Source organism: Notothenia rossii (genome assembly GCF_949606895.1).
Source record: "Notothenia rossii genome assembly, chromosome: 5".
Lineage (NCBI taxonomy): Eukaryota > Metazoa > Chordata > Actinopteri > Perciformes > Nototheniidae > Notothenia > Notothenia rossii.
Genome location: NC_136903.1, coordinates 32,675,706 through 32,703,062, shown reverse-complemented (window position 1 = coordinate 32,703,062; position 27,357 = coordinate 32,675,706). Strand labels below are relative to the sequence as shown.

The window sequence follows — 27,357 nt, the reverse complement described above, 5'->3', positions numbered from 1 at the left end:
CTCTAATGTAGAGATGTGATGATTTTCAGTCTTGCATCAAAGCTTTGGTTGGTCTGCGATTGGTAATTATACATAAAAATAGGATAAATACATTCATCAAAAGTTAAAACATGCAATTGTTGTGTACAATTAATACCTGTTCCATACACAGTATATTAATATTAAATAAAACAATCACAAGGTTAGTTTTTTTCAAACTGCATTTTGTAGATATTTTACCCCCCCGCCCCATAAACCCTTTAGTTCCTATTGTCGATTCTTAAAACCTGAATTTCTAATTCTTTATTGACCTTGGATTCAGCAGCTGACAAACCAATCTCATACAGTTTAATACATTTGTGGAACCTTGATTGAATGTTTACACAAATGTGAGATTGTTGGATCAATGAGCAGAATATCTTGTAGCTGAAGATTTTTGGATTCTGACCAGGTTAACCCAGTGATTTTCAACCACTTTGCTGTGAGAGATCGTCAGCTGTGCCCTTGGAAATTGTCCAATTTCACTTAATCGGTCCAAAACAATATTATTTAGTTGATGCAAATAAAATCCAACAGTACCATGGTCCCAAGCAAGCTGATACGTCATCTCCAGACTAAAAACCCTTCACTTCAAAACAAGAACATGGGCTATTTTGTTTGCCTGCGTAAACAAACTCCCAAACTTTTATGACATAAAACAAGCGAAAGTTCTCAAAGCTAGCTACTTAGGAGCTGAACTCGTAACCAAATTGAGAGACTTGTCATTAAATTGTCTTCATGTTTTAGATTCAAGATTCAAAGGTTTATTGTCATAACATAAACACAACTATATTGTAATTATAAAATGTTTGAAAAACTTAGATCGCAGGTTCCTCAACAGTGCAGTTACAAGACATAAAAAAGACTAATTAGGCTTCAATGTGTCATATAGTAACTTTTTCAGTTATTTGTGTGCTGCAGGATTTTTTTTTTTGACTTTTTTTTACCACGGCTCAAAAGGCTGAAAAACTCTGGGTTAAACTACCTCAAATTCACTCAGAGTAAGCCACGATGCTCGGCTCATCTGAGATGAAATCCTTCATCTTGATTTTCTTCTTCTCTTTCGCAGTTACTGAAGTACAACTTGGAGAAGAAATCCAGTGAACTGGTAAGTACTTTTTTTGTTACTTATACAAATTGTTGATAGAGGAGGGGTGGGAGTGAGAAATATGAAAGAGGAGGATGAGGGAACGGTGCTAAGGAGGGATGAGTTCTGAGGGGAAGAGCTCATCAGGAGTAACGGATAGGGAGTGTGTGACACTTTGAACTGCCAGCACAGCACAGAAGATATCTCTATTAAAATGTTTTATATCTGGGCCTCGCTCGGTTTAACCTTCTTCATATAACGGCGGAGTGAGAGGGAGGCGAAGTGAGCCGGTGTAGAGGAGGGGGCAAGAATGAGAGTGAAGGGAGTGAGGGGGGAAAGGAAAGTGAAGAAAAGAATCCGCTCAGCTTGATACACACAATCAAACTATAACGGCAGTGTGAGGAGCGATAAGGCGCTCTGAGGCATGTGCTGAGGTCATCCCACAGAAAGAGACGTGCAATAGCTCTGTTAAAGTTCCCATGACATGGCCATTTCTACTGATCATAATTCCATTGTTGAGGTCTACTAGAATAGATTTAAATTGTGCAATTTTCCAAACTCACATTGGTTTCTCATAAAGCATCTCTGTATAGTATGTGTATTCACTCTGTCCTAAACGGCTTGTTGGAGCTCCTGCCCCCCCCTCCCTACGAGCCCACTGTGCTTTGATTGTTCAGCTCGCCCACTCTGTTCTGAGGAGTCCACCATCATTGCAGCGGAACATCAGTGGTTATGTGTTATAATGGCGTTTTTTAGCAACCAGGAAATGACAAACAGATGAGAATGCTGCGTGGGGTTTGGGTGCCGTGTTGGCGGGACGTTGCGAGGCTCGCTGCTGCGAGGAGCGGACAGTGTGAGCTGGCTTACTGGTGTGGTTTCCGGTTTGCTGCGTGGGGTCGGCGAGACAGCGAGACACAGCAAAACCAGGCCCGAGCTCACACACCCGCAGCCTGGCTGTGAGTCTGTGTGTGCTCACACACAGATTCACAGTGAGAAATCTGAGAAATCCGCGGAGCTGCGGCTGAGAAAAGATTGAGTGTGTGTGTGTGAGGAATCCGCGGACGTAACGTAATGGCTCCGTGGATTGGTCCATTGGGTCGTCGTTAAGTCACTTGGTTCCCGGAAGAAAAAAATGGGAAAAGAAAAATCTCCAACGAGGCATTTTGGGGCAGCATAGACAGGTCTTTTCTGTGTTAGAGTTTTACTCCCTACAGCAGGGGTGGGGAACCACCGGCCTCCGGGCCGTATACGGCCCACGAGACCATTTGGTACGGCCCTCGATGTAATTTATAAACACACGCAAAAAAGAAAAAAATTTAAGAAATCTAGACCGCAAAATAAAATAAACAAGCAAGTGCCTGTTTTCCTGGCCAAGGTCAGGGTCCTACAGGGTACATAACACGATAACGTGTCATCACGTGGTATATGGGGTATATGTCTCGTCTGACAGGGGTGCAGTTCAGAAGGAGAGCACCAGAACGCAGCTCCGGCACTTCACAAATTGCAGTTTGTGCTCGCATAAGGAGCCGTACACATGCCACAGTTTGTGCGTGGCTGTGTCTATAGTTGAAAGCCCAGTGGCAATCTGTTCATCTGTCATACTGATCATACAGTCAATAACGTTGTTGTTATTAGCATCTGGTTAGCTAGCTATGCTAACAAATCTAAGAAGCTTTTTCTACAACCAGTGAGATAAAGGCACATCTTTATATGATCATTATAGTTATAGAAAAATAAGAGAATAAAGTAAACAGGTATAAAATACTATATGACAGTAAACATAAGTTGTTATTAATAAACAAGAATACAATTTAAAGGGGGAGTGATTTGTAAAATATCCATAAAGAAAAAGAAAATCTGTTTTCAGTTCTGTTTCATATGGGTGTTGAGAGATGTATCCATAGATCTCTTAATGTTGCTCTCAAAGTGCACCAGATTGATGCTTTTAACTTCAACATTTAAAAAAAAATATTCCCGGGGGAGGATGGACCCCCCCTAGAGGAGGTTAGGTCCCCTCACCACTTAAATCATGTCCACATGAAACTAAATACATTTGCACACATCTTGTGTCCATATATTTCTGTTTTGGTGGTAATGCCACAACCGTGCACGTGAATGCATGCGCGAGTCATGGTAAAATATCTGGATTAAGAGGTTGCTTTTTCTTTGCAAATTAATGGGCTGTGATTTTAGTATTTTTAAGCAGAGGTCAATAATTTGTACGGCCCTTGGAGGATGTTGAAAAAATTGAAATGGCCCTTGAGAGGAAAAAGGTTCCCCACCCCTGCCCTACAGGGTGTACTTTGAGGGTCTGTGACTTTGCAGACCATTTACATCAGGAGTGTCAAGCAATCATCAGCAATATGGCTGCGCTCAAAGGGCCGGTTGTAACTTTAAGACTATATAAAAATACATATATAAATATATATAGCAGGGTGTCCGCGGGGTCTTAAAAAGTATTAAAAGGTGATAAATCAATTTAGCGAAAAATAAGGCTTTTAAAAAGTATTAAATTGCATTTTCCAAGGTATTAAATTTTGTAGCTTGTTTGCAATAAGTATATAAATTATATTCTAAAGTTTGCCTGAATTTAATCATTGCGTAGGTGTATAGTGTGATTCTGTGTAGTTATTTTTTTTTTTCATCCCGTTGGATTTTACGTCATCTGAACAGGACATTGCACGCTCACTGATGACTGCTGCTTGATAGCGCGCGAAGGTCAGTTTACGCCAGTTACAACATGGGGAAATGCAAGTTTTCATCCAAATGGTTGGAGGATACGGAGTTCGAACCATGGCTGAGGCCCGTGTCTGGGAATAACCGTGAGGCCTACTGCTGCATGTGTCGGAAGGCGATTAGTGTTGCCTCGATGGGGATCAAAGCTGTCCGGTCCCACATGCTAAGTGCTAGCCACAAAGCCGCTGTGGGACGCAGACAGCAGGTCTCAATCGCGCATTTCTGCGTAACATCACCGCCCCCACCCACTATCGCTGAAGCTACTACAGCCTCCGCCACTTCATCTAGCGCTACTGCTGACCTCCGAGTGATGCTGGGCGCCACTCCAACGCTGCAGGCAGAGGTTCTGTGGTGCTTCAACACCGTAATTAAACACCAATCCATCAATTCCAATGAAGGGATTTCCGATCTTTTCCGAGCTATGTTCCCAGATTCGGAAATAGCCAAGAAGTTCGCCTGTGGAAAAGACAAAACAGGGTACATAGTCCGATTCGGCTTGGCCCCTTACTTTAAAGAACAGCTCGTTAATAGCATCAACAAGGCTGGGCCGTTTGTGCTGATGTTTGACGAGAGCCTTAATCAAGCCACCAAGAAAAAACAGATGGACGTCCACATTCGTTATTGGGATGATGGCTGTGTAAGGGCCAGGTATCTTGGGTCGCAATTTTTGGGACACGGAAGAGCCGAGGACTTGCTGCATCACATTAAAGTAAGTGTATCTCTAGTCTACTTGCATTTCATGTTTAGGGCCTGCCTGAGCCACGGGTCTTTTTTTCTTCAATCCCAGGTCTTTTTTTATTTTCAAAACATATATTATGAATATGAGTTATGTGCTTTGTAAACGACTGAATCTTTTGTTGCACACATGGCTATTTTTGGAAGATTTGGCATCTTTTCAGACGCTCTTAGGCAATTAGCGAGTATTATTTAAGATGCGACTAGAAACACATTTTTACGACAAAAGTTATTACCGGGGGAAATGCGAAAAATATACATAAAGATCTATTATATGGTAATTTAGCATGCTGCTCAGAGTAATCTCAGTCAGCAGCAGTGCCGTATAGATAGAATAGATAGATTATATTATACGGCTCTGGTCAGCAGCAGCACAGCGTCTCTCCCTCTGGTGAGAGTGAGTTACTATGGTTACGGGAACGCTCTGTGTCTCTGTCGCCCTGAAACTTTCTCGCGATTCACAGTGGGAGGAGAGAACGGAGATACCACCAGTAATGTGTTTCAATTATAAAATGTAAGTTAATATTGCAATCTTGCTTCATGACATTTGAACACCAAATAAATGACTAATTTAAATGTTATGAGTGACAAACCTATAGTTGCACCTTACCGTGCATCTGAATGACCCTGTATTTCAAGAATACACTTTCAAGGATTGTTGTCATTAATTTATTACTGTTAATTCACAGGAATGTGGTGCACAACTGAAGATGAGGCAGCTTATGTCTGTCAGCATGGATGGACCCAACGTCAACTTCAAATTGGTGAATCTTCTACAGAAAGAGCACGCAGAGCTCTATGGAGGTGCTCAGCTTGTCCTTGTTGGAAGCTGTGGCCTTCACACTCTCCACAACGCAGTAAAGGCCGGTTTTACGATGTGGCAGCTTGAAAGGCTCCTGAGAGCAATGCACTACCTCTTCCACAACGTTCCTGCGAGGAGAGAGGACTTCACCAGTCTGACAGGGTCCTCCTGCTTCCCACTACCATTCTGCGGCCACAGATGGGTTGAAAATGTCCGTGTGGCAGAGAGAGCGGTTGAAATTTGGCCGATGCTACAGAAGTACGTGGATGGTGTCAAAAACAAGAAGATCCCAAACCCTGCCACAGCCTCTTATGACACCATTGCGGCAGCACAAGGGGATCCACTCATCATAGCCAAGCTGCAGTTCTTCTTTGCGATATCCAGGACCTTCAGCCCCTTCCTGTTAAAATGTCAAACTGATGAGCCAGTGATGCCCTTCTTAGCTAAAGACTTGGCTGAGTTACTGAAGGTAATAATAACAGTAATTAAACTGAATTTGATTAATCCACACGAATGGTTCTGTCATTGATTTCTTGTTATTTCTTTATAATATGGTAGAGTCTACTGAGACGGTTTGTGAAGAGTGAACTCCTAGAGGACATCACCCCCCTGAAGCTCACCAAAGTCGATGCAGCTGATGAGAAGAACTGGGTCTCCCCGATGAATGCTGACATAGGCCTTGGTGCTGAATCTGTCATCAAGGTAATTTTGATATATTTTCAGAGACGTACTGTATACAGGACTGTCTCAGAAAATTAGAATATTGTGATAAAGTTCTTTATTTTCTGTAATGCAATTAAAAAAAACAAATGTCATACATTCTGGATTCATTACAAATCAACTGAAATATTGCAAGCCTTTTATTATTTTAATATTGCTGATTATGGCATACAGCTTAAGAAAACTCAAAAATCCTATCTCAAAAAATTAGAATAGTTCCTCAAACCAAGTAAAAAAAAAAGATTTATAACAGCAAAACACAATCAAACATTTGAAAATGTCCATTAATGCACTCAGTACTTGGTTGGGAATCCTTTTGCACGGATTACTGCATCAATGCGGCGTGGCATGGAGGCAATCAGCCTGTGGCATTGCTGAGGTGTTATGGATGCCCAGGATGCTTCAATAGCGGCCTTTAGCTCATTAGCATTGTTGGGTCTGGTGTCTTTCAGCTTCTTCTTCACAATACCCCACATATTCTCTATGGGGTTCAGGTCAGGGGAATTTGCAGGCCAATCGAGGACAGTAATGCCATGGTCAGTACACCAGTTACTGGTGGTTTTGGCACTGTGGGCAGGTGCCAGATCATGCTGGAAAATGAATTCCTCATCTCCATAGAGCTTTTCAGCAGACGGAAGCATGTAGTGCTCTAAAATCTCTTGGTACACAGCTGCATTTACTCTGGGCTTGATGAAACACAGTGGACCAACACCAGCAGCTGACATGGCTCCCCAAACCATCGCTGACTGTGGGAACTTCACACTGGATTTCAAGCAACTTGGATTTTGCTCCTCTCCAGCCTTTCTCCAGACTCTGGCGCCTTGACTTCCAAATGAAATACAAAGCTTGCTTTCGTCTGAAAAGAGGACTTTGGACCACTGTGCAACTGTCCAGTGCTTCTTTTCCTTAGCCCAAGTCAGACGCCTCTTCCGTTGTCTTGAGTTCAGAAGTGGCTTGACCATGGGAATACAGCTATTGTAGCCCATTTCCCGGACACGTCTGTGAACAGTGACTTTTGATACCTGGACTCCAGCTTCAGTCCACTGTCTTTGAAGCTCCCCCAAATTCTGGAAGCGACTCTTCTTCACAATGCTGTTAAGGCTGCGGTCATCTCTCTTGGTTGTGCAGCGTTTCCTGCCACATTTCCCCCTTCCAAAAGACTTTTTGTGGATGTGCTTTGAAACTGCACTCTGTGAACAGCTTGCTCTTTGAGAAATTTCTTTTTGTGTCTTACCCTCCTGATGGAGGGTGTCAATGACGGTCCTCTGGACAGCAGTCAGATCAGCAGTCTTCCCCATACTTGTGATTTAGTTTACTGAACCAAGCTGAGTGTTTTTCAAGGCTCAGGAAACCCTTGCAGGTGTTTCGAGTTAATTAGACGATTCAAGTGATTCGTTGAACACCCTACTAATATACTTTTTCATGATATTCTAATATTTAGAGATAGGATATTTGAGTTTTCTTAAGCTGTATGCCATAATCAGCAATATTAAAATAATAAAAGGCTTGCAATATTTCAGTTGATTTGTAATGAATCCAGAATGTATGACATTTTTGTTTTTTTAATTGCATTACAGAAAATAAAGAACTTTATCACAATATTCTAATTTTCTGAGACAGTCCTGTATGTATAGATCTATACAGTTATGGGCCTACTATGTCTTTGCTCTACCTGTACACTGATCCAGCCAGTTTAATATGATAAATTGACCTTTTTACCATTTTATTATGCTAATGAAGGGACATTTGTTAAAAAATTAAATGAACTTGCATTACATATTGTGTAGTTTCAAATAAATGTATATTGAAACTCATTTTGTCATTTCAATGAGAGGTTGATATAAACTTTATTTTGTAAATCATCCTTTCTGCACAATTTACAGTCTATGTATTATTTGTCAGGCACTTCAGAGCAAACCAGGAGGCAGAGTAGGTGAGCTTTCTGTGCTCACGTTCAGGAAAGAGTGCATGAAGGGCCTGGCTGCAATGGTCAAGAAAGTGCAGGAGAAAAGCCCCCTCAAATTTCCAGTCGTCAGGAACATTGCATGTTTGGATCCCACAAACATGAGCAGGGATCCAGAGTGGTGCATCAGCAAGATGAAGAGTGTAGTCCAAAGATTCCTGGAGGACAAGCAGTTGGCAGGAGGAGTTTCAGCTGGTAGGAACAAGTATTGTTTAGGGACAATAGAAGCTTGTGTGGATTTAATTATTACGCATTCTTGTTTAAATTTGTTTTAGGAAATCTACAATACACTGTGCTTTTTATGTGTACAGATGCTGCGAGCTATGTATCTCTCAAACAACGGATGAAGCAGATGAATGTGGAATGAAATATAATGACATATGAATAATTACTTCTTTCCCTTTCTCTGTCAATGTTGTAGGTGATGTGATCGTCCAGCAATTTCAAAGATTTCTGTCTGTTGAGGGTAGAGGTGAATGCTTCCTCTCCTTCCAGCCATTTGAGCAGCGGCTCGATGTTTTCCTGCACAAAGCTCTCAGCACATACCCTGAGCTGCGGAGATTCTGCCAGAGCCTTCTACTTCTGTCCCATGGTCAAGCCACGGTTGAAAGGGGGTTCTCTGTCAACAAGGAGGTTGAAACTGTCAACCTCCTTGAAGAATCCCTGGAGGCACAAAGGTTGATCTGCGACCAGGTTAGTGTCTGTGGGGGCGTTCTAAAGGTGCCACTCACTAAGGAGCTCCTGGCTTCTGCAGCCTTCGCAAGATCAAGGTACAGGATTTACCTGGATCAACAACAGAAGAAGAGACAGAGTGCCACACAGAGCCTCAAGAGAAGAGCAGTTGAAGATGAGCTACAACAGCTCAAAAAGAAAAGGAAGATCCTAAAAGAAGTGTGCGGCGTCCTTCAGAAAGATGCTGATCAACTTGCTGAGCAGGCTGAGGGAAAAGCTGGATCTTTAATGGCTCAACTGCTAACAAAGTCCAACACCCTCAGGAGGAGGCACAAAGAGAAATGCATTGAGCTGGAACAAACCGAAAAAGAGTGGGACAGCAAAGCAAATGAATTGAGGCACATGCCATGATGGGTATTTGTGAACTCCTACATGGCATTACCCCGCTGAAGCTGACCAAAGTTTAATGTATATTTCATAGTACAACATTTTGTCATTTGTTTTGTTTATTGGTCAAATAATTTTTCTAATAAACCTTGCATTGGGTTGGTCACAAAATTCATTCTCTTGTGCTTTGTTCTATCTGAATTATGATAAGGAGTTATCATAAACGGTTTAGTTGTGCTATCTTACAATCAATACTGTATATAGTAAATGTGAGGTAAAGTGTGTCGCCAATGTTAGAACTTGAAGTGGCGATGAGGTCTTAAAATGTATGGAAAGGGTCTTAAAAAAAGTCTTAAAAGGTATTAAATTTGACTTCAGGATTCCTGTATATACCCTGATATAGGCAATAATGTATTATATTACATTATTGCCTCTGCATTGGATTATTATCGGATAGGTTAATAACTTCATAATTAACTACGTCTGAAAGCAGTAGTCTGGGGCAAATAATTGCACGTCTCTTCAGTGCGCATGTCACAAAATGATTCAAAAAGAAAAGTCAAATTCTGAAAAAAAAAGTTTAATTTGAGATGCATTGTGTGACATGTAGTTTATGGGCAACGTGCTTCTGTAAATCATCATGTAACCGTATAATAAACATATAATATTCTTTGCAAGCTCTTGTGGGGCCACAGAAAATGAAGTCACGGGCCGGATTTGGCCCCCGGGCCTTGAGTTTGACACCACTGGTTTACATGCATAACAAGCTACATAACACACAAGGGGACGGGTAATAACAGGAAAAGCATGACATGGGACCTTTAAACCACAATCCCTCAGTCACAAAAACAGTGACAAGAAGAGGATAGTAATCTGACAAAATGTGTAACTGCTTTTGGCCTCCTCGGATTTTGTGCCTGGCTTAAAACTTTGCAACCTTTATGAAGCATTCCTATTTTTTAAAGGATAACTCCTTTCGTTAATGAAAAGGTTCAAAATGCTTTTTATCCTTATGATTGGCTTTTCCCAGACCTAGAGCCAGCAGCAAATCAGCCTACCAGTAAAGATCACTTATTTACATGTTGTTTTTTGTTTGTTTAATTCATATAAATAACAAGGTTTGGAAATGACAATTCTGGGTCTTACAAGGAGTTATGTGCCAGGAAGGTAGGAAGTTAAAGCACTTTTGCATTGTGGCTAATTGGTATTACTACAACTCCAGGTCAGTCATGTCATTGGGACCAAGAATACTTGTTTCCCATTGACTGAAATTATAAAAAGGAGGTATATAAATCAGAGTACAATTTTTTTTAATTTTATTTTTTAAATCTAAATCAACTACCCTTTACAATAACTTGAACAGCCATCATTAAATCATTACAAGTTGTGAAATTTACTAAAAGCCAAATCTAGAGTTATTTTTCCCTCTCCATTCATTTGAGTGAGCCGGGACCAGGCGTGTGGCTACCGTGGTGAACCAAATTGTTGGCAGGGCTTTAGGAAATCGCACAAAAACAGTTTGCATTGTGTACGGGCCCTATCAGGGCATTTTGACTGCATGCGCCACTGGGCACATTTTAAAGGTATGAACGGGGACCGCCTCTAACGATGTGTCCAGTTCTCTTTATACATCCATGTGATGGGCGAGATGTATTTACGGTGACTTCCTGGAGCCTTTAGATCACTAAGTGGATTCTGCGACCTCGGGTTTTACTCTGCTCCTATTCTTTATTTTAGGACAAACTAACCAGCCGCTGGACGTTACTTGATACTTTAAAGACAGAGTGTGTACAAAATCTCCAACCAGGATGTGTGTGGCAAGGTTGTTCCCTAATGTTTAAACCATTGCATTCAGTGTCAAAACTGTTTGTAGGAATCAAAAATATGCTTTTTTTGTCAATAAACACAAGGCAATTTCACAAAAGCCAAATTCACGTAAGGCAATTCAGACCTATCTTGTCACATATCCCTCTTTGATACAACAAAAAAGTCATGCTTTTATTTTAAGAGGGGGCGTAGGGAAAGACATAATATTGTGCCCCTGGAGCAGTTTTGGGGTGTTGGTCTTCTTGCTCTAGGACAAACTGGCACCTCTCCATCGGTCCAAACTCTGTGCTTCAGTCGTGATCAGGTTGTAGATTGTAACAAGTATTACAATCTACAAGTATTCTAAGTTTTACGTGATTTTACATTAATAAAAACATAGTTATGAATATAATATCCAGTTTCTGACCATTAAACCACCCTAATCATACACACAGGTCCTTTTTAATAAGAAACATTTCCACAATGTATCCTTGTTGAGGATTGTTTCTTTTTCGCATTGTTTCTGTGCTCAGGACTTGTTTTTATACATAGGGGGCACTTGTTTGTTTTTTTGGTCTGTTTGACCTATACCTATTCCACAGGAGGTGAAACTAGCCCTGCAGACCCGGTCAAAGGACAGCCACCTGAACCAGCTGGGAGAGGTGGAGAAGCGTTTCAGTGCTCTGTCCAGGCAGTGTGCCGTGGTCAAGCAGGCCCACGAGAAACTGGAGCAAAATGGTAATTAAAGGATGTAGGATTGTAGGTATGGATATGTAAACAGAAAGGTGTCTATATATGCTGATGGATGATGGGTTACAAATTCTACTTTGCTGAAAGCCTGAAAACCAAGTGTTCACTTTATTAGAGGCCTTATTTAGCTCCGATAACAGCCTGGATTCTTTAGGGTATAAATGTAACAAGGTGCTGGAAACAACTCACAGAGATGTTAGTCCCTGCTGATTTGACAGAGTAGAGTGACTCGGCTTGTGCAGAGTTTTTTGAAGTTCTATAATTACTGCAAATATCCACTTTCACTTCATCCCAAATACATTATTTTTGGGTCAAATCTGGGTAATGAGGAGAGGTCACTGTCAAGTTTCTTTAAATGCTGCTCCAGGATATTCCATACAGAGAAAACTGGCTATGGAAAGACCTCCCATGCCAGCTACAATGTTTAGTGTTAGACTTCGCTCAGTTGCTACCATGGGGCTTTATTTTAGCCCATAACGCATTCCCACAACAATAATACTAGCAGCCTGTTGATATGGCTACATGGATTCATACTGTTGACAACAAATATGCACCCTGCTGTGAAATGAGACATTTGGCAGTAGAGTTACCAAGAGCTGTTGTAGCCCAGGTGCTTTGTGTGTTCTGATATGACCTTTTGACAAATAGCATGTTGTTTTGTTGAGTGGACATCCAGTGATTGGAATATTTAGTCTTTATCACTATTTATTGTTTACATTTAAACTTTGTAGTCTCAAAATCAAGCTTTTCATGTTCAAAGCTGCTTAAATCATATCTCTTGCCAGTTTTTCCCCTATATACAAATAGTGGCGGCGCAGCGCCGCTGCTGAAATATGAGCGCCACTGCTAGGGGGCGCCAGCATGGTACCCAAAAAAAAAAAAAAAAGGTTTTACTTTTTTTCTTAAAATAATAAGTGGCGACCCTTTTTCATTTTTGATTGTTTGTTATGTAGATTTGTAGTATTTGTGTTACTGGCATAGGCGGTCGCCTAGGGCGCCAGATCTGGGGGGCACTGCGCTGGTAGCTCTGGGAGGGAAAAAATATTTTTGACCGTTGCCGCTCATCCAAATGTTCGGCCTTGATGTAACAACATTCATAATTCAGTAAATGTAACACCCTTTTAACACCGGTTACACGTTTAATTTGCCCTGTACGGTGGGCGCTAGGTTAACTAGGTAAAATAAGATATGAATGAACAACAAAAATAAAATAAGCTACATTTATTTGTTATTGGCTATGGTAGGTTATTGGTTATGTTCACATACTTATTTGATTATTAAAATGTAAACCAATCTTTTTCAGATGGGCGTTTTAGAGTTGTACCCCCTAAATCAGGTCTCTAGTAATTGTGTGCTCAAAGTGCACCAGATTGAAGTATTTTACTATAAAATGTTAAAAAAAAAAACTACCCCCGGACCCCCCTAGAGGATATCACGTCCACCGCTCAATTCAAACATGTTCATACAATACTGAGTACATTTGAAGCCATTTTGACGTCGATTACCACTGTCAATAAGTTTCTTTTTTTGCATTGTATTTGTCTTTTGTAGAGATTTTTCATTTATCTTTACACATAAAATGTCGCCTAAAATCTCACCTAGGGCAGCAAATTGTCTAGAACCGGCCCTGGTACTAGGCCTAAAGAGCCTTTCTTGTGCTGACACATAGAAACAAATTGGCGGGGCGCACTTTGCACGCGCACACAATAAAAAATTCCACGAGCTCCGCGCTCAAATTATGCTGGGCCCACGTGCCTTAGCACCGCTGCTATGACTCCATCCTGGGGGAAACACTGCTTGCCCATTCAGTCAAAGAGAAATAATACTCTGCACTGCCACCGTTTTAAAGAAGAAACATTTTTACTTTTTGACTCCTTTTTAAAAAAAAGTTTGCTTTTAAAGGGGCCATTTTATGCTCATTTTCAGGTTCATATTTGTAATTAGCGCCTCTCCTGTGACATGTCTCCATGCTTTACTGTTTAAAAATATCTGTATTTTTCTCATACTGCCTGTGCTGCAGCACCTCTTTTCACCCTCTGTCTGATTGGTTAGCTGGCCGACTCTGTTGGAAGCTCACAACTTTGCCAAGTACATTGTAACATCTACATTGCCTGTTTTTAAACACACTTATCTCAAATTCTATTTCCATTTCAAATTCACTATCTCTGTTAATGTAAATGTAGGTATACTGCTGGCTCATTTCGCCTCAGTCATCTTTAATTTAATACTGAAGGTATTAGAACTGAAGGTATTAAATTAAACATTACATTACACATTTACTGAAATGCTTAAGGACCACTACATTGAAAATATTCAATATAGGTGAATATATAAGTTATTGTTGCTTTTCTGAATCTCTTCGTATCTCCCTACATGTGTGTCACTCTCACACATTAATGTAAGACTAATTCAGTTGTGTCATATAGAATGTATTAATGACGTCTTACCTTGTGTACTTCTTACAGTTGATGAGGCAATGAAAATAAATAAAAAAATGACAACTGCATGTGAAAAACAAGAGGCAACCATTGTTTCACTAAAAAAGGTATGTAGAAAAGAATGTTTAATGATTTAGCATTTTTAACTGCATCCATAGTCAATACTGTAATACTGTATTCAATCCATTACATGGTTGTCTAAGAAATAACCTGTAAGAAATACAAATGTATTCACAGAAACTAATCAACTTGGATTATTCTCTACTTTTACAATTTGTTCATGCATGGTGCTTTCTCAGGAGGTGGAGGAGGTTAGTAACAAGCTGATCAAAGCCAAGATGTCTTCAGTGAGATATGATCAGGCCCAAAGTCCTACAGGCAGGGAGCAGCATTTCCAGCAGCTGCACCAGAAACTCAACATGGTAACAATCAGTGAAAAGGATCATAACAGGAAGATAATAGCCTCAAAGCAATATGATACTGATCAAGATCACACTGATAAATAATCACACTTAGCAGGTAAGCTAAAAGTATTTCATTATTATTCTGTATTTCTGTTTAGGAAACTGAAATGAACAAGAAACTAAGAGAGGAAAATGAAGCTGTGAGAGCAGAAAAGCAGGTACAAAACTAGAGACAAAACCTGATTCTTTTTCTGCACTGATATTTGTGTGGGTGTGGTCATCTTGGAGGATTCATTTCTGTTCAAAATACAATTAAAAGGGTTTTTTCTTTCACTGGAGGAAGTGAAAATAAGCTAGAAGCACGCTTCATTGGTCGATGAAGTGTCATGTTGCATGACTTCATTATGTATAAAAAAAATGTATATGTGTGTGTTTGTATAGGAAGTGATGAGGGCTATGCAGCACGCCCAGCAGCTGCTGCTGTGTCAGACGCAGACAGTCAGCAGAGTCGATCTGGAGATGAAGACACAGAGAGAGCAGCAGCAGGTCACACACTTTCATCCTCTGCTGATTCATGAACATAACTGTTCATATTGTTCCCATAAACATCAATACAGATTTGTAGCTCACATGCTACTGCTGTCCATACTAAAAGTACTTTTTAATTAGATTAGATTAGATGTACTTTATGGATTCCAAATTGGGAAATTGTTACAGCAGGATGTTTACTAATAATAAAATGAACAGGAAAATATATAAATATCCACATTAGAAATAAAAAAGAGTTCTATTGAGTATCTATAGGACTGGCCATATACCCATCTTCCAGAATGGGGTTTATTTAAAAGACACCTACAGCTGTTTACAATTATAATGGGCTGTTAACAGGAAACAGAAAGAAATTATTTTTATGCTTTTCGGGTTTTCCCCTTCCTGTAGTGTGTTATACGTTTTGGTGAATGTAAATGGGCTGCAAAGGCTTACACCCCTGTGTTCCCTCCAGAGGGTTTCTCTCCCACACACTCCCCCATCCCCCCCTGCCTAAAACACCTCCATTGGACTCCTTTGTTTACTTCTGTAATATAGTGACATCACTTTGTGACACTCGTGTTACTATTGGCTAGAGATCCGACACATCACGTCATGATTTGTTAAGGGGCGGAATATATCTTAGCGATTGATGAATCACAACAGAGCCAGCCAGCTAACCAATCAGAGCAGACTGGGCTCTGGTTTGAGACAGACGGTGTTTCTCAATGTCGAGGATGCTTCCTTGGTAGGACATGTCTTCGGAGTCACTTCCTTCAGAAGCGAGGCAAGAATCCTTCCTAGCCTCGGAAAACAAGAATGGTGGAACAAGCTTACAGGTTACAGGTTACAGGTGACAGGTGAAAGGTGAAAGGTGACAGGTGACAGGTAACGGGTTACAGCTAACGGGTTACAGGTGACAGGTAACAGGTGACAGGTGTGCCTCATATGCGAGGCCCCGCCTTAAATGGAGCGTGATTTCCGCCAAAGATTTGGAAATTGGTCCCTGCACAAAGCATTGTGGGGATTTTAAGACCGCGGAGGATACACAAGTGCAGCCTCGAAATATCTCGCTACGATGGAAACCTGGCTTGGTAGAATTCCAAGGACCTGGACATTGGAACAGTCCTTCGGCGGGACTCGATGACGTAGCATCCTTGAAATAGTGGCTCTGGAGCAGCCTTCCTTGACATTGAGAAACACCCAGAGGGTGAAAAGAGGTGCCGCAGCACAGGCAGTATGAGAAAAATAAAGAGATTTTTGAACATTAAAGCATGGAGGCATGTTACAGAAGAGACACTACATACTGATATGAACCTGAAATTAGCATAATAGGGCCCGTTTAATTGTTGTTCAGTTTGATGCCTTAAAATAACTAAGTCAACATTTATTTTTATGATAGAGAATGTGGTGTATTTTTACAGGTCGATCCATGTATTGGCCTCACAAGGGCTTTTTCAGGGTCTATTTAAATGATTATGGAGTCAATTTACACAAGGACAGAAATAAATAACGGCCATAGTTTCTTCCCATCAATGTGATGAATGTGCTGTTGTATATCAACACATATACATAAGTGAATACGGTCCCCCCCCTCGCCTTTGTTTACCCCATTTATGGCTTTACACTTTATTGTTCTCTTTTCTTCTCTCTGTTCTCTCATTTTTTATTCGCCTATTCATTCATTTATTAAAATCATTATTAAAATGACACAAGCCAACTGATTTGTATTAGCAAAAAGTCCTTTCTCTATCCCTGCTCTGTTTAAGACCTTCTGTTCACGTTAAATAAACACATAAAAATGTAGTATTGCATTAAAAATCCTATGGGTGATTAATTTTACTGCAGGCCCTTAAGCAGGAGCACCGGGCGATGCGGGAGAAAAGCAAGGCCCTGGAAGACAAGGCGGCCCGACTGATGGAGAGCTACACGGCTTCACAGAACAGCTGGGACAAAGAGGTAGAAGAAAAAGTGTGGGAGAAGCAGTGTGATGTTGACATTTTTATATGACACAAAAATATTTTCACAAGGTAGATTATAATGCCAGAAAAAGAAAAATGGAAGTGATTTATTGTTGTTTGCTTTACTGAAACATCTTGAAAGAGAAATCATGTCCCTTTAAATCTGTCTCTGTGCTTTTGCATTCAACAGAAGGCCATGTTTCTGGGTCGCATCAGGAGTGAGCAGCAGGAACTTCTAACTGTGAAAGAGGCTAACGTCGAATTTCATCAGAAAAACTCTGAACTGTCCTCACAGGCTTCAGTGCAGGCTCAGCATAGAAAGGAATTGGAGGTACAAAACATTATATTCATCATAATTAAATCCTTCATTATTATGTTTATATTAATATTCATTCATTTTATTCTAGAATGTTGCATCTATAACAACTTAATTTTCCCTCGGGATAAATACAATATTCTTATAATTAGAAAAACAATAATTAATAATAATAATAAGGCTTTATTTTATAGCACTCTACCTACAGATGATGAGGCTCAAAGTGCCTTAACAATCTGGCAAATAACATAAGACAAAAAAAAAAGAAAGGATATTCAATTTAAGTTAGAGGTTAAAATAATCTGCACACATGAAACCTGTGTACCCACTCCATTCCGTAAACGGAAATGGACACAATTAATAAATACAGTACTAATATAAAAAGATGTAAACGAATAAATTGAGCAATTAAAATAAAGGCCAATAGAGAAGGGGCTATTGTTCATATAAAGTTATGTTAAAAAAAGTACGTCTTTTAAATATGTCTGTGACAAAGACAAAACAAACTTTGTTGTTGTGATATGAACTTGTGACAAAGGTATTTCAGTACCGTCGCGATGCTGATTAATATATGACTGAATTCTTAAATGAGTTAGTTTGTGAACCTGTATGTGGTGTCACCTACTGTAACAAGTGTGAATAAAAGCAAATGTAATTGAACAAAGGAACATCCAACATGTGTGGTTGATAACAAAAACACTTAACAACATCAACAAAACTCCACTACATCCATTAACCACACCTCTGATGGGGTTGTGTTAATAGGTGAAATAAAAGCAATTGTTTAGCTTCAACTCCTGCCTTTTTATTTTTCTATACACAGATGAGAGACATCAGTCCAAGCCACAGTGATTCTACAGAGGTCTTCTCCACTTTAGTGGAGGGAATCAGAGGAGAGGAAACTCTTAATGAACCCTTCTCCAGCGCAGAGCTTAGCTCTGGCAGCTTGCAGCACTTGGCCTCCATTCAGACCAGATACCCAGACTGTCTGGAGGACAGTGGAGCTGCGACAGAGATAGTCACCACTGGAGCAACTGGAGGTCAGCCAGCTACATACAAACATACAGTAGATAAACATACACAAATAACTTGTTTCATAGTGAGACATCAACACAGCATTTCACTAAGATCACACAAGCAGTTTGTTAAAGGAAAACAAGACAGCCATATTCTGAGTGGTGCCAACATGTATCATGGTAAATGTTTTAAAGCACAAAGCTAAAGTGGCAAAGTGAGGACATCTTTTTGTAGGATCCGAAAGTTGGCATCACAATTTTTAAGATGCATAGAAGCTTCAGACATTCACCAGTGGGGTATTGCCTGATATATTTGATCTCTTAGAATGCAACGTGAAAACCTCTAAAACCACCGTTTATGGGTATCCAACTAAAAACATCTTTAAACATATTTTTTACTTTGAGACAAGGGACCTGACATTGTTTTAACTCATTTCCAGGTTTGAGGACTAATTCCTAAGCCAATCTATTACTTTTATTCTTGAAGCTGTGGCATTTAATGACTGATACAATTTGACCAACTGTTGAAAATCCTTTTTTTTTTCAACAGTAGTTGCTGTATCAAGCCCCGTCCACAGGTCTATTGATGTTTCTGTGGACTCGCAGATCGAAGAGGGGGAAAGAAACGAGGAAGAGCAGTGTAATAGAGAAGAAGTCCTAGGAGAAAAGAGAGGAACGCTCATGGCCCAAACAACAGATAGAGCCGACGGAAGAGAAGATAGCCTGTTCTCAGCAGCAGATGCAGGGGACCCCAAACAGCCTGAAACAGAAACAAACGATATAGCAGAGGGAGAAGAGACATGTGGAGCGGAGGAGAGAGGAAAGACAGGGCTGCACACAGCAGAAATCCAGATACGGGTCCAGACGACTACTGATATGACTATGGAGAAGAGCAACACACAGCAGGTTGTTGACTCCATGGACGCTGAGCCACCTCTGACTGACTGTGAGCCCTCAGACTGCTCTCACAGTCTTCCTCAGACAGTCAGTGAGAAGGATGCTGACTACAGCCATATGAAGAAAGAATATGAGACCAGGAAAGAAGGACATTTGGTCTGTTCTGATGAGCAGCAAAGTCTCGGTCTTGAGACAAACGTAAATCAACAAATGCAACGTCTCGGTCATAATGAGGTCCAGACCTTTGCTGAGTCACTCGCTCATCCGCCAAGTCCCATTCCAGTTTTTGAGAAAAAAACGGAAGACAAAATATCCGAGATATCATCAGCCAATAAACCCACTGATCTTTCTGTACCATTAGCTGCTCAGTTGGATGGTACTGTCAGTATCCAAGAGTCGGAGCGAGTTACAACACAAGCGAGTAACCCTTCTGACATCACCAGAAACTTGAAGCTAACAGATGAAATTGGTGATACGCCTGTGAGGGAAGAATGTGTGTTGGTGACAACAGAGGTTGAACAACAAGCATTACCTCAAAGTCAGGACATCTCAGAGCAGAATGTACAGCTGAAGTCTCCTGTAGCCAATGGTGATGATGATGGTGATTCAAATGCATGTAAAAAGAAGGAAGACCAGTCAAATGCTGAGACACTTGATAACATTGAGGATCCTCTGGAAAAATCAAATTTGAAGGACATCTTTGCTGATATCACAATGGAAACTGTTGACCTTGAATCTCAGGTTGAGACTCTTAGCTGTCGGGAGCAACTGAAAAATGACAAAATAGAAGATGCAGGAGATGCAAAGATGACTACAAGTCAAACTGATTTGAAGCTGTTCGTCCATCAAAGTCATGGAAGTAATGCATTGCCGGGCAATAGCAGCATAAATGTTAATGAAATGCTGCATGAGGGTACTTCAGAGTTGTCTCTGCCCAGCAATACGACTTACAGGTCGTCCTTGGACTGGGCCGGTGCTAAGAGAAAAAATTCAGAAGCCTCCACCTTACATCCGTCTGCTCAGGTATTACAAAAAGAAAATGCTAGAATTACCATTTGGTGGCCTTTAAGTGAGATTGGGATTGGTTGTGGTATAAGGAATTTAACTTTAGTTTTTACAGCTTTATAAACTGTACAGAGCAATACTTTAAAGGTCCCATGTCATGCTTTTCCGGTTATTACCCGTCCCCTTGTGTGTTATGAAGGTTTTTCTGCATGTAAACGGTGTGCAGAGTCAAAACCCTTAAAGTACACCCTGTAGCGAGTAAAACTCTAACACAAAAAATACCTGCCCAAAACGCCTCGTGGTGAAACTTCATCATCCATTTGATTCTTCCGGGTACGTGCTTACGAAAGCACGTACCCGGAACTAAATGGACCAATCCGTGGAGCCGTTACGTTACGTCCGCGGAGCCGTTACGTTAAGCCCCCGCTGATTGGTCCAAATTGACCAATCCACACACACACTCAGTGCAGGCAACTCTGCTGATTTCTGCTCCCTGCTGCAGGCTGATAACAGACAGTTGGGATCGCGGCGAAATTCTCTCTGCAGACCCATTCTCACAGCGTTTATCAACCTATAAACCTTTTTCTAACTCAATATCAAGCCACACTTATTGTTTTTATTTCGGCTGTGACTTTGTGTGTGTTCAGGTTGAGTTTTGCTGTGTTTGGCTATCTATCGCTAAACAAGGAAATCACACCTCCACGGAGCTCAGCGCGATTCACAACTTATCGACCAATCAGAGCACACTGGACTCACAGGGAGGGGGGGGGGGAGCTGCAGCGAGCCATTTAGTGGAGAAAGTGAATACTGCTGAATACACGTACTTTACAGAGATGCTGTATGCGAAACCAATGTGAGTTTGGAAAATTGCACAGTATTTTTCTATTTTAGTATACCTCAACAATGGAATTATGATCAGTGGAAATGGCCGTGACATGGGACCTTTAATACTTGTGCTGTATTTGTGTAGTGTTACAGTGTATTTATTTTCAATTAATGTTTAAAATAAGTAGTTTATCCTATCTGGTTGACTTGTAAGGTGACACAAAACCATAGGTGCAAGGGAAGCGTATTTTGGTAGACTGTCCTAACAAGTTGCATCGCAAGGGCTCCATTGACATAATGCTATTGTGATTTTTAAATCTTACACATTTTGTCCAGTAGGATAGGATCTACATATTAACACCACATTGCTGCACGTCATCAGCGCTAAGCTAACGGCAGCGCCATGATGTTAAGTACTCTCATTAAGCCACTCAAACATTTACCAGTGGGGTATTATATTATACTGATGTACTTTATGTTCTAGGACAAAATGTGAAAAGCTCTTCAGCGTGTGTTAACCAGAGAGCTTATTTCAGGCATTTAACCAAAAGCTCATTCAAAAAAACGTTGAGTTCGAGACGATAGACCCAGGGTTTTCGAAAATCCTTATTGATTTCTGTTTTTTTTTACTCATAACTGAACCACTTTATTAATGGATACTACTATTGATAATGGATACACTATATAATTGGTATTTTTATGATGGCTTTTTTGCTCCATATCAAATATTTTTGTTTCTATTCAGGGACCTCCTATGTCTGAACAGAATACAAGTGATTCCAGTGGACTCAGACACTGCACCATACCCTTGTTTCTCAAAAGCAAGCGCACCAAAGGTGATGGTTGCATTTGTGCTACATTCAAAAATAAAGCATCTCTCCAAGTAGTACTGCTCCACTTTTAACCTCTTACATAGTGACCTCTCAGTGTACATCTGTATTTCATACCATCACCAATAATCACTCATTCTTACCCTCTTGCCGTTCTTGCCTTCTCACCTCATTCTTTCTAGTCCCCTTGGTGATTAGCAAGGTGTCGGATCTGTTGAATGCCTCCAGTGTCACTGGGACTGCAGCGTCCACACAGAGACAACAGCAGGGAGAGCGGAAAGATTCGGGAGAGACCTGCAGAGAAACAACAAACATGGTCAGTTACAGAACAGATTATGAAGTAACAAGCTGTTCTTTCGTCACACACTTAAAGAATGAAAATCAACAATCAGCAATCTACAGAAACAGGCTTCTGCTTGAATCTGATCCCAGTATTATTGCAGGGCCATATTCTGCTCATTTTCAGGTTCATATTTGTATTTTGTGCCTCTACTGTGACATGTCTCCATACTCTGATGTTCAAAAAGCTCTTTATCTTTCTCATACTGCATGTGCGGCAGCACCTCTTTTCACCCTCTGTCGGAAACCAGAGCCCATGTCTACTGTGATTGGTTAGCCCAGGGGTTTGCAACCTTTTTGACCAAAAGAGCAATTTCCCCCTTTTCCACCAATTTCTTTGTCTGGAGCCGCAAAACATATGTGATAGCTTGATAGCTTACAAAGTTGTATATATTGTTATATCATAGACAAAAACTACAGTTGTTTTGCATTTATTATTTATTACATTATAGAAAACTGTTTACCTCTAATAAAAAACAAAGAACTCTTATAAGGAGAATTAAAAAAGATACACAGGCCTACTTTAAAATAAATTAAACACAGCGCTTGGGGAGTCCTCTGCACATTTGAAGGAAAAAATATATAATTAAAATGGGCCCACTTTGAAATAAATAAAACATATAGCTGCACCCTAAAAAGAGTTAAGTGATTGAATTATGACTGAAGATCGTCAGCTGTCTTTCTCTTCCGTTTTTCTCCTCGATGCGTAAAGGCTGTAGCACCTTTAAAAACTTATCTCTACATATCAAACATGCCGGTAAGACAGCATCGTTTGCTGTGAAAGCATATAACTCAGTCCACGCAGAATTAAATCCTGTGTTCCTCCGAAACTTTTCTTTGATTTATCCATAGTTCGCTCATCGAGCAGGAGGTCAGGTTATTCGCCTGCAAGAAAAGGCGTAGGTGCGGGACCGTAGCAGGATGTGACGCATAGTTTAGTTGCCCAATTAAAAACCTTTTTTTTTAAATGTGTATGTGTCACAGTACCACCTCAAAATACAAGATACGAAACATTTTCAACCGTGCAACAAAATATAAATAGTCCTACAAATATTTTTATATTATTTCCTTCTTATTTTTGTCTAAGCTCAAGGGAGCCAGAACAGAGGGCGGTTGCCGACCCCTGACTTAGCCTATCGCGTACAATGTGTGTTGAGCACTAGCCAATAGAAGCGCCAGTGGTACATAGTGATGTCACTATGTTACATAAGTAGACAAAGGAGTCCAATGGAAGTGCTTCAGGCAGGGGGGGAGAAACTCCCTCTGGAAGGAACACATGGTTTTTAGCCTTTGCAAAACACTTACATGTTCAAAAACCTATATTCCACACTACAGGAAAGGGAAAACCCCAAGAAGCATGATAGGGCCTCTTTTTACAGCACCGATAAATAACATACCCCTTCTATACTGTATATGTATTATATATATATTTTCATTTGTATTGATGTGGATTTTTCTCATATTTCTTTGAAGAGATCATCATTCTGTGTGTAAATGTGTAATCTGTAAATGTAAAACACATTCCACAAATGCTACAAAATTGGGAAACTCCTCAAAACACACATTCAACAATTAAAAAAATAAAAATGTGAAAATGAATTGATTTGAATAAAAAGCATTTCTGAATATTTCATAATATGAATATTATAAGTGTATTCTAAACTTGTTGATTTGAATTTTACACAGGTGCATTTTACACATTCGGACACTTTTGGATGGCCTGCTGACATCTTAGTTTCCACATTTATAGTAAGAGTATAGTAACTGCTGTTTCTGTTTTCAAAGGCAATTAACACATATTCTTTAATTTATTGTGTAAATATGACACAATGAGGTTTTGTGTGTGTTTGCTGGTTTTTTGTATATGATCTAATTCACTTTTTTTGCATTTGTGGAAGGCTAATGAAAATGTACAGATTACAGCTTTATACATGGATTATCGATCTGTTCACACAAATAATATTGAGACAATTTAACTTCATATGATGTATGAGTGGATACATATAGATATATAATCCCAATATATAGCTATGTAGATCATATGATTTCAAGTAATATTAGTAATATTACATCACAGTAATACACAATTATACCTTGATGCTGAGCAGCAGGAAACGGCCACATTATGTGGTTCACATAGAAACACATGAGATGCTCTATCAAATAATTAGTTTGAGGTCATTTCGTTTCCACAGATTCTAAGCTTCATATTTTAAAAAAACTGTCTGAGTGGACCCCATGGGAAATGAAAGCTAGAGCTTAATGCATATGTCTGTTATATCAACCTGACATCTCTAGAAAGTAGACGTAAAGCTTTTTCAACATTGTTGTGGTGCAAAGAACTCAGAATGAGCTAGCACATAAAGGCCAAGGCAAAATGTACAGTAAGATATAATAGATGTATAAAGCTTTGACAAATGTCCGGCGGTGATTGAAAGGAGGTCGCTGATGTACCCTGAACTCGAAAACGTCCCGTTGATAGCCAGACAGACAGAATGAATGACCTGTGGAAGAACATGGGCCTAATGACGCCTGGGTACCTCTCCTCTCTCACTTACTCAGTCTTTATCCATGTCCTCACTCTTTCTCTTCCTCTCTCACTTCATCATCCATCTCTCACTCACTCACTTTCTCTGTCCTCTCACACGCTCTCATTGCCTCTTTTGTCACCATCACCGCAAACCGTCACTCTGTGCTTTATAAGATCCAGGTGCTGGCAATTGAGAGAGATAGAGTGGAACAAGCCTAGAGAATGAGAAAAAAAAAAACTGGTTTTACAAATTGTAGCGAGAGCCAAAGCCTTTATTTTCTGCAGACTGTGAACGCTGGGAACATCACGCAGAGTTCAGTCTGCGCCTGGATACATTCTCTGGGCTGGATACTGTTTCATATCAATTGCCACTGGTTATTGTCTGCCCCACATTTGTTTATTGGTTAATGTCCTTTTCACTAGAAAATGGAGCTGTCACTGGAGATTTGAGAAAGAATGAATTCCTTTTCCACAGCCTAAATAGAAGTTCACAGCTTGTGTTTGAGCTCTAGAACTTCAGTATTTGCCCTTTTTGGTGTCATTTTTACATACTGTAGGGGAGCAGAGCTTCTCTGTCCACTACTTCATTTCCAGTCAACACTTCTACAGCAGTCAGCAGACTGTCATGGCAGAACACCCCAGGGTAAGTCCATTTCTCATACATAAAGAGGACCAGAATTGCTATCGAGTTTCGATTTGGATTTGGATTTTGCAGTGGAACCTCTCGTGTGAATCACTAACTTTACATTGTCAAGAAGTCGTCAGTGTAAATTATTTATAAGATTTAAATAGTCCTCCAAAAAGGTTGCAAATTCAGCTACTGAACCTACCCAGGGAGAATGAATAACCGAGTGAAGAAAAACACGGGGGCAGTCTTTATGTCTAAAATCCATGTCCCACGCTAGTTAAAAAAGATATGATATTTTTACAAATAAGTTCCAAATTTTGGTTTTTACTCATTATTTGATCATGATATAAAGGTGATTTTCCTTATCGTTCATGTTGAGTGCATTGTTATAGGCCCCCACAGCTCAAATGTTGGCTTGTCATAGAAGAAAAGCACAGGTGCTACCAATAACCCTAACGATGGCTCCACTTTAGGAATGGGTCAAGAACCGGGATTGGCCAGTACTGAAATATTGATAAGCTGCTGGACAAACAGTGCCACAGGTGTTTTTGTTATGCTACGTTGGATGGTTAGGAACGCTCTGCTCAAAGAAGTACAGCATGTTTGACTGCTTGAACAAAGTGGCTGCTAACATTAGCATTACACCTACATATTTAGTGCAGTCTCCCATCTCCAAATGACACAGGTAGAGACGGCGAAGAGTCACAGAGCTGTCGGCAAGTTTTTACTAAAATAATTACAGCCCTTCAGGATAGTGGATTTTAGTATGTTCAATAGCCAATAGCTAGCATTGCGTTAATCACTAACTACTTGCTTGGTAAGTCGGCCTAACTTCAAACTTTTTAAGTTTATAGTTTTTCACTTGTTATGTTCTATAGTTTGGAGATTATGGATAAATATTGGTATTGATAAGCAGCATGGTATCGATAAAATCGTTATGATAGCTACCCTACTCTATTCAAGAGAGACAAGTGAGCCAGCAAGCACAATACCAGGACCCTGACATCAGAGTAACCTTCATTAAATTCAACATTTACACATGTGCTTTTCATACTGTGAAAAGTCCAAATCTCCTCGGTGAGAAAGGCCTACAGTATTAGGACTGGAGTCATAGTTGCATACCAAAGCCACCTAGTGATCTCTTTTTCTTACACCAGGTGTAGCAGAGCTCCCACCTCAGCTGCAGTTCCTAGCACAGACGGGGACCTGTCGTGCTCCCAGGAAAGGGAAGACCAACAGGCATCGTTCAGAACCCAGATCTCCAAAATCGAACAGTTCCTCAACACAGAGAGGCTTCGTCTGCCCAAAAGACGGAAAACTGACAACTAAACCAAAAATGCACTCTTCTGTTGAGGGATGCTAGTGTTTCTACAAAACTCCTATGTTGCACGTATTTGTTAACGTGATAAGAGCCTTTGCTGTTAGAAAATGTACAACTGGTATTGTTTGGGTGTCAATAATTGCCTGTTCATATTACTGTTATGACAAAATAAGAGAACAGGGGAGTTATTACTCCTCTGAATGTTTAAATATGTATATTGCTAGAACTAAAGATGTTATCTTTACATACAGTTGTGTATGTATAAATCAGTACTGAAATACTCAAGAATAAAACATTTCATTTCAAACTTTTATTTAACCAGGTGGTCCCATTGAGATCATCGATCTCTTTTTCAAGGGAGACCTGCAGGATGGCTGACATTTGGATTTATTTCATGGATTCATTTTTAGCTTGTTGTATCAGTTCTCCAAATACTCTACATTAAAAGATGTCAGACAACTATATTATCTGTTGGGAAGGAATTTGGATCTAACCCTGTTATGTCCACCTTTTTGAAATTACATTTTGATCACAAAGGACCGTACAGCCAGACTTCTGATGCCTCAATGACCAGAGAGACAAAACTTGGCACAACAAACCCTACAAACAGCACTCTGTCCTTTTATAGCAACATTTATTGAAG

The 27,357-nt window shown here is 40.2% G+C and overlaps 2 protein-coding genes across 8 annotated transcripts in view; both read left to right on the top strand.

The window, feature by feature from the left end:
- Window positions 1-27,027, top strand: part of ccdc73 (coiled-coil domain containing 73) — a 40,387-nt gene extending 13,360 nt beyond the window's left edge. For 6 of the 7 annotated variants that reach the window (XM_079681809.1, XM_079681808.1, XM_079681807.1 and 3 more), the window contains 14 exons: window positions 1,088-1,126; window positions 11,529-11,664; window positions 14,142-14,221; window positions 14,414-14,536; window positions 14,677-14,736; window positions 14,960-15,064; window positions 16,895-17,005; window positions 17,198-17,338; window positions 18,147-18,363; window positions 18,890-20,259; window positions 21,812-21,902; window positions 22,079-22,212; window positions 25,323-25,408; window positions 26,551-27,027. In XM_079681809.1, the coding sequence (XP_079537935.1) occupies window positions 1,088-1,126; window positions 11,529-11,664; window positions 14,142-14,221; window positions 14,414-14,536; window positions 14,677-14,736; window positions 14,960-15,064; window positions 16,895-17,005; window positions 17,198-17,338; window positions 18,147-18,363; window positions 18,890-20,259; window positions 21,812-21,902; window positions 22,079-22,212; window positions 25,323-25,408; window positions 26,551-26,722 (2,865 nt within the window). In that variant the 3' untranslated portion in view covers window positions 26,723-27,027. The remainder of the gene's footprint in view (window positions 1-1,087; window positions 1,127-11,528; window positions 11,665-14,141; window positions 14,222-14,413; window positions 14,537-14,676; window positions 14,737-14,959; window positions 15,065-16,894; window positions 17,006-17,197; window positions 17,339-18,146; window positions 18,364-18,889; window positions 20,260-21,811; window positions 21,903-22,078; window positions 22,213-25,322; window positions 25,409-26,550) is intronic. The other variant, XM_079681811.1, reaches the window with a different exon arrangement.
- Window positions 3,552-9,514, top strand: LOC307039587 (uncharacterized protein). The gene is made up of 5 exons (XM_079681813.1): window positions 3,552-4,550; window positions 5,266-5,847; window positions 5,937-6,080; window positions 8,001-8,256; window positions 8,483-9,514. Exons 1-5 carry the CDS (start codon window positions 3,846-3,848, stop codon window positions 9,142-9,144), a joined length of 2,349 nt encoding a protein of 782 aa, XP_079537939.1. The 5' UTR covers window positions 3,552-3,845; the 3' UTR covers window positions 9,145-9,514.
- Window positions 27,028-27,357: the final 330 nt, after the last annotated feature.

Excerpts from the sequence above, each read along its gene's own strand:
- LOC307039587 (XM_079681813.1), top strand. The coding sequence starts at position 3,846 with ATGGGGAAATGCAAGTTTTCATCCAAATGGTTGGAGGATACGGAGTTC. Across the intron at positions 4,551-5,265 it reads ACTTGCTGCATCACATTAAA|GAATGTGGTGCACAACTGAA; the intron begins GTAAGTGTATCT and ends GTTAATTCACAG. Across the intron at positions 6,081-8,000 it reads GTGCTGAATCTGTCATCAAG|GCACTTCAGAGCAAACCAGG; the intron begins GTAATTTTGATA and ends ATTATTTGTCAG.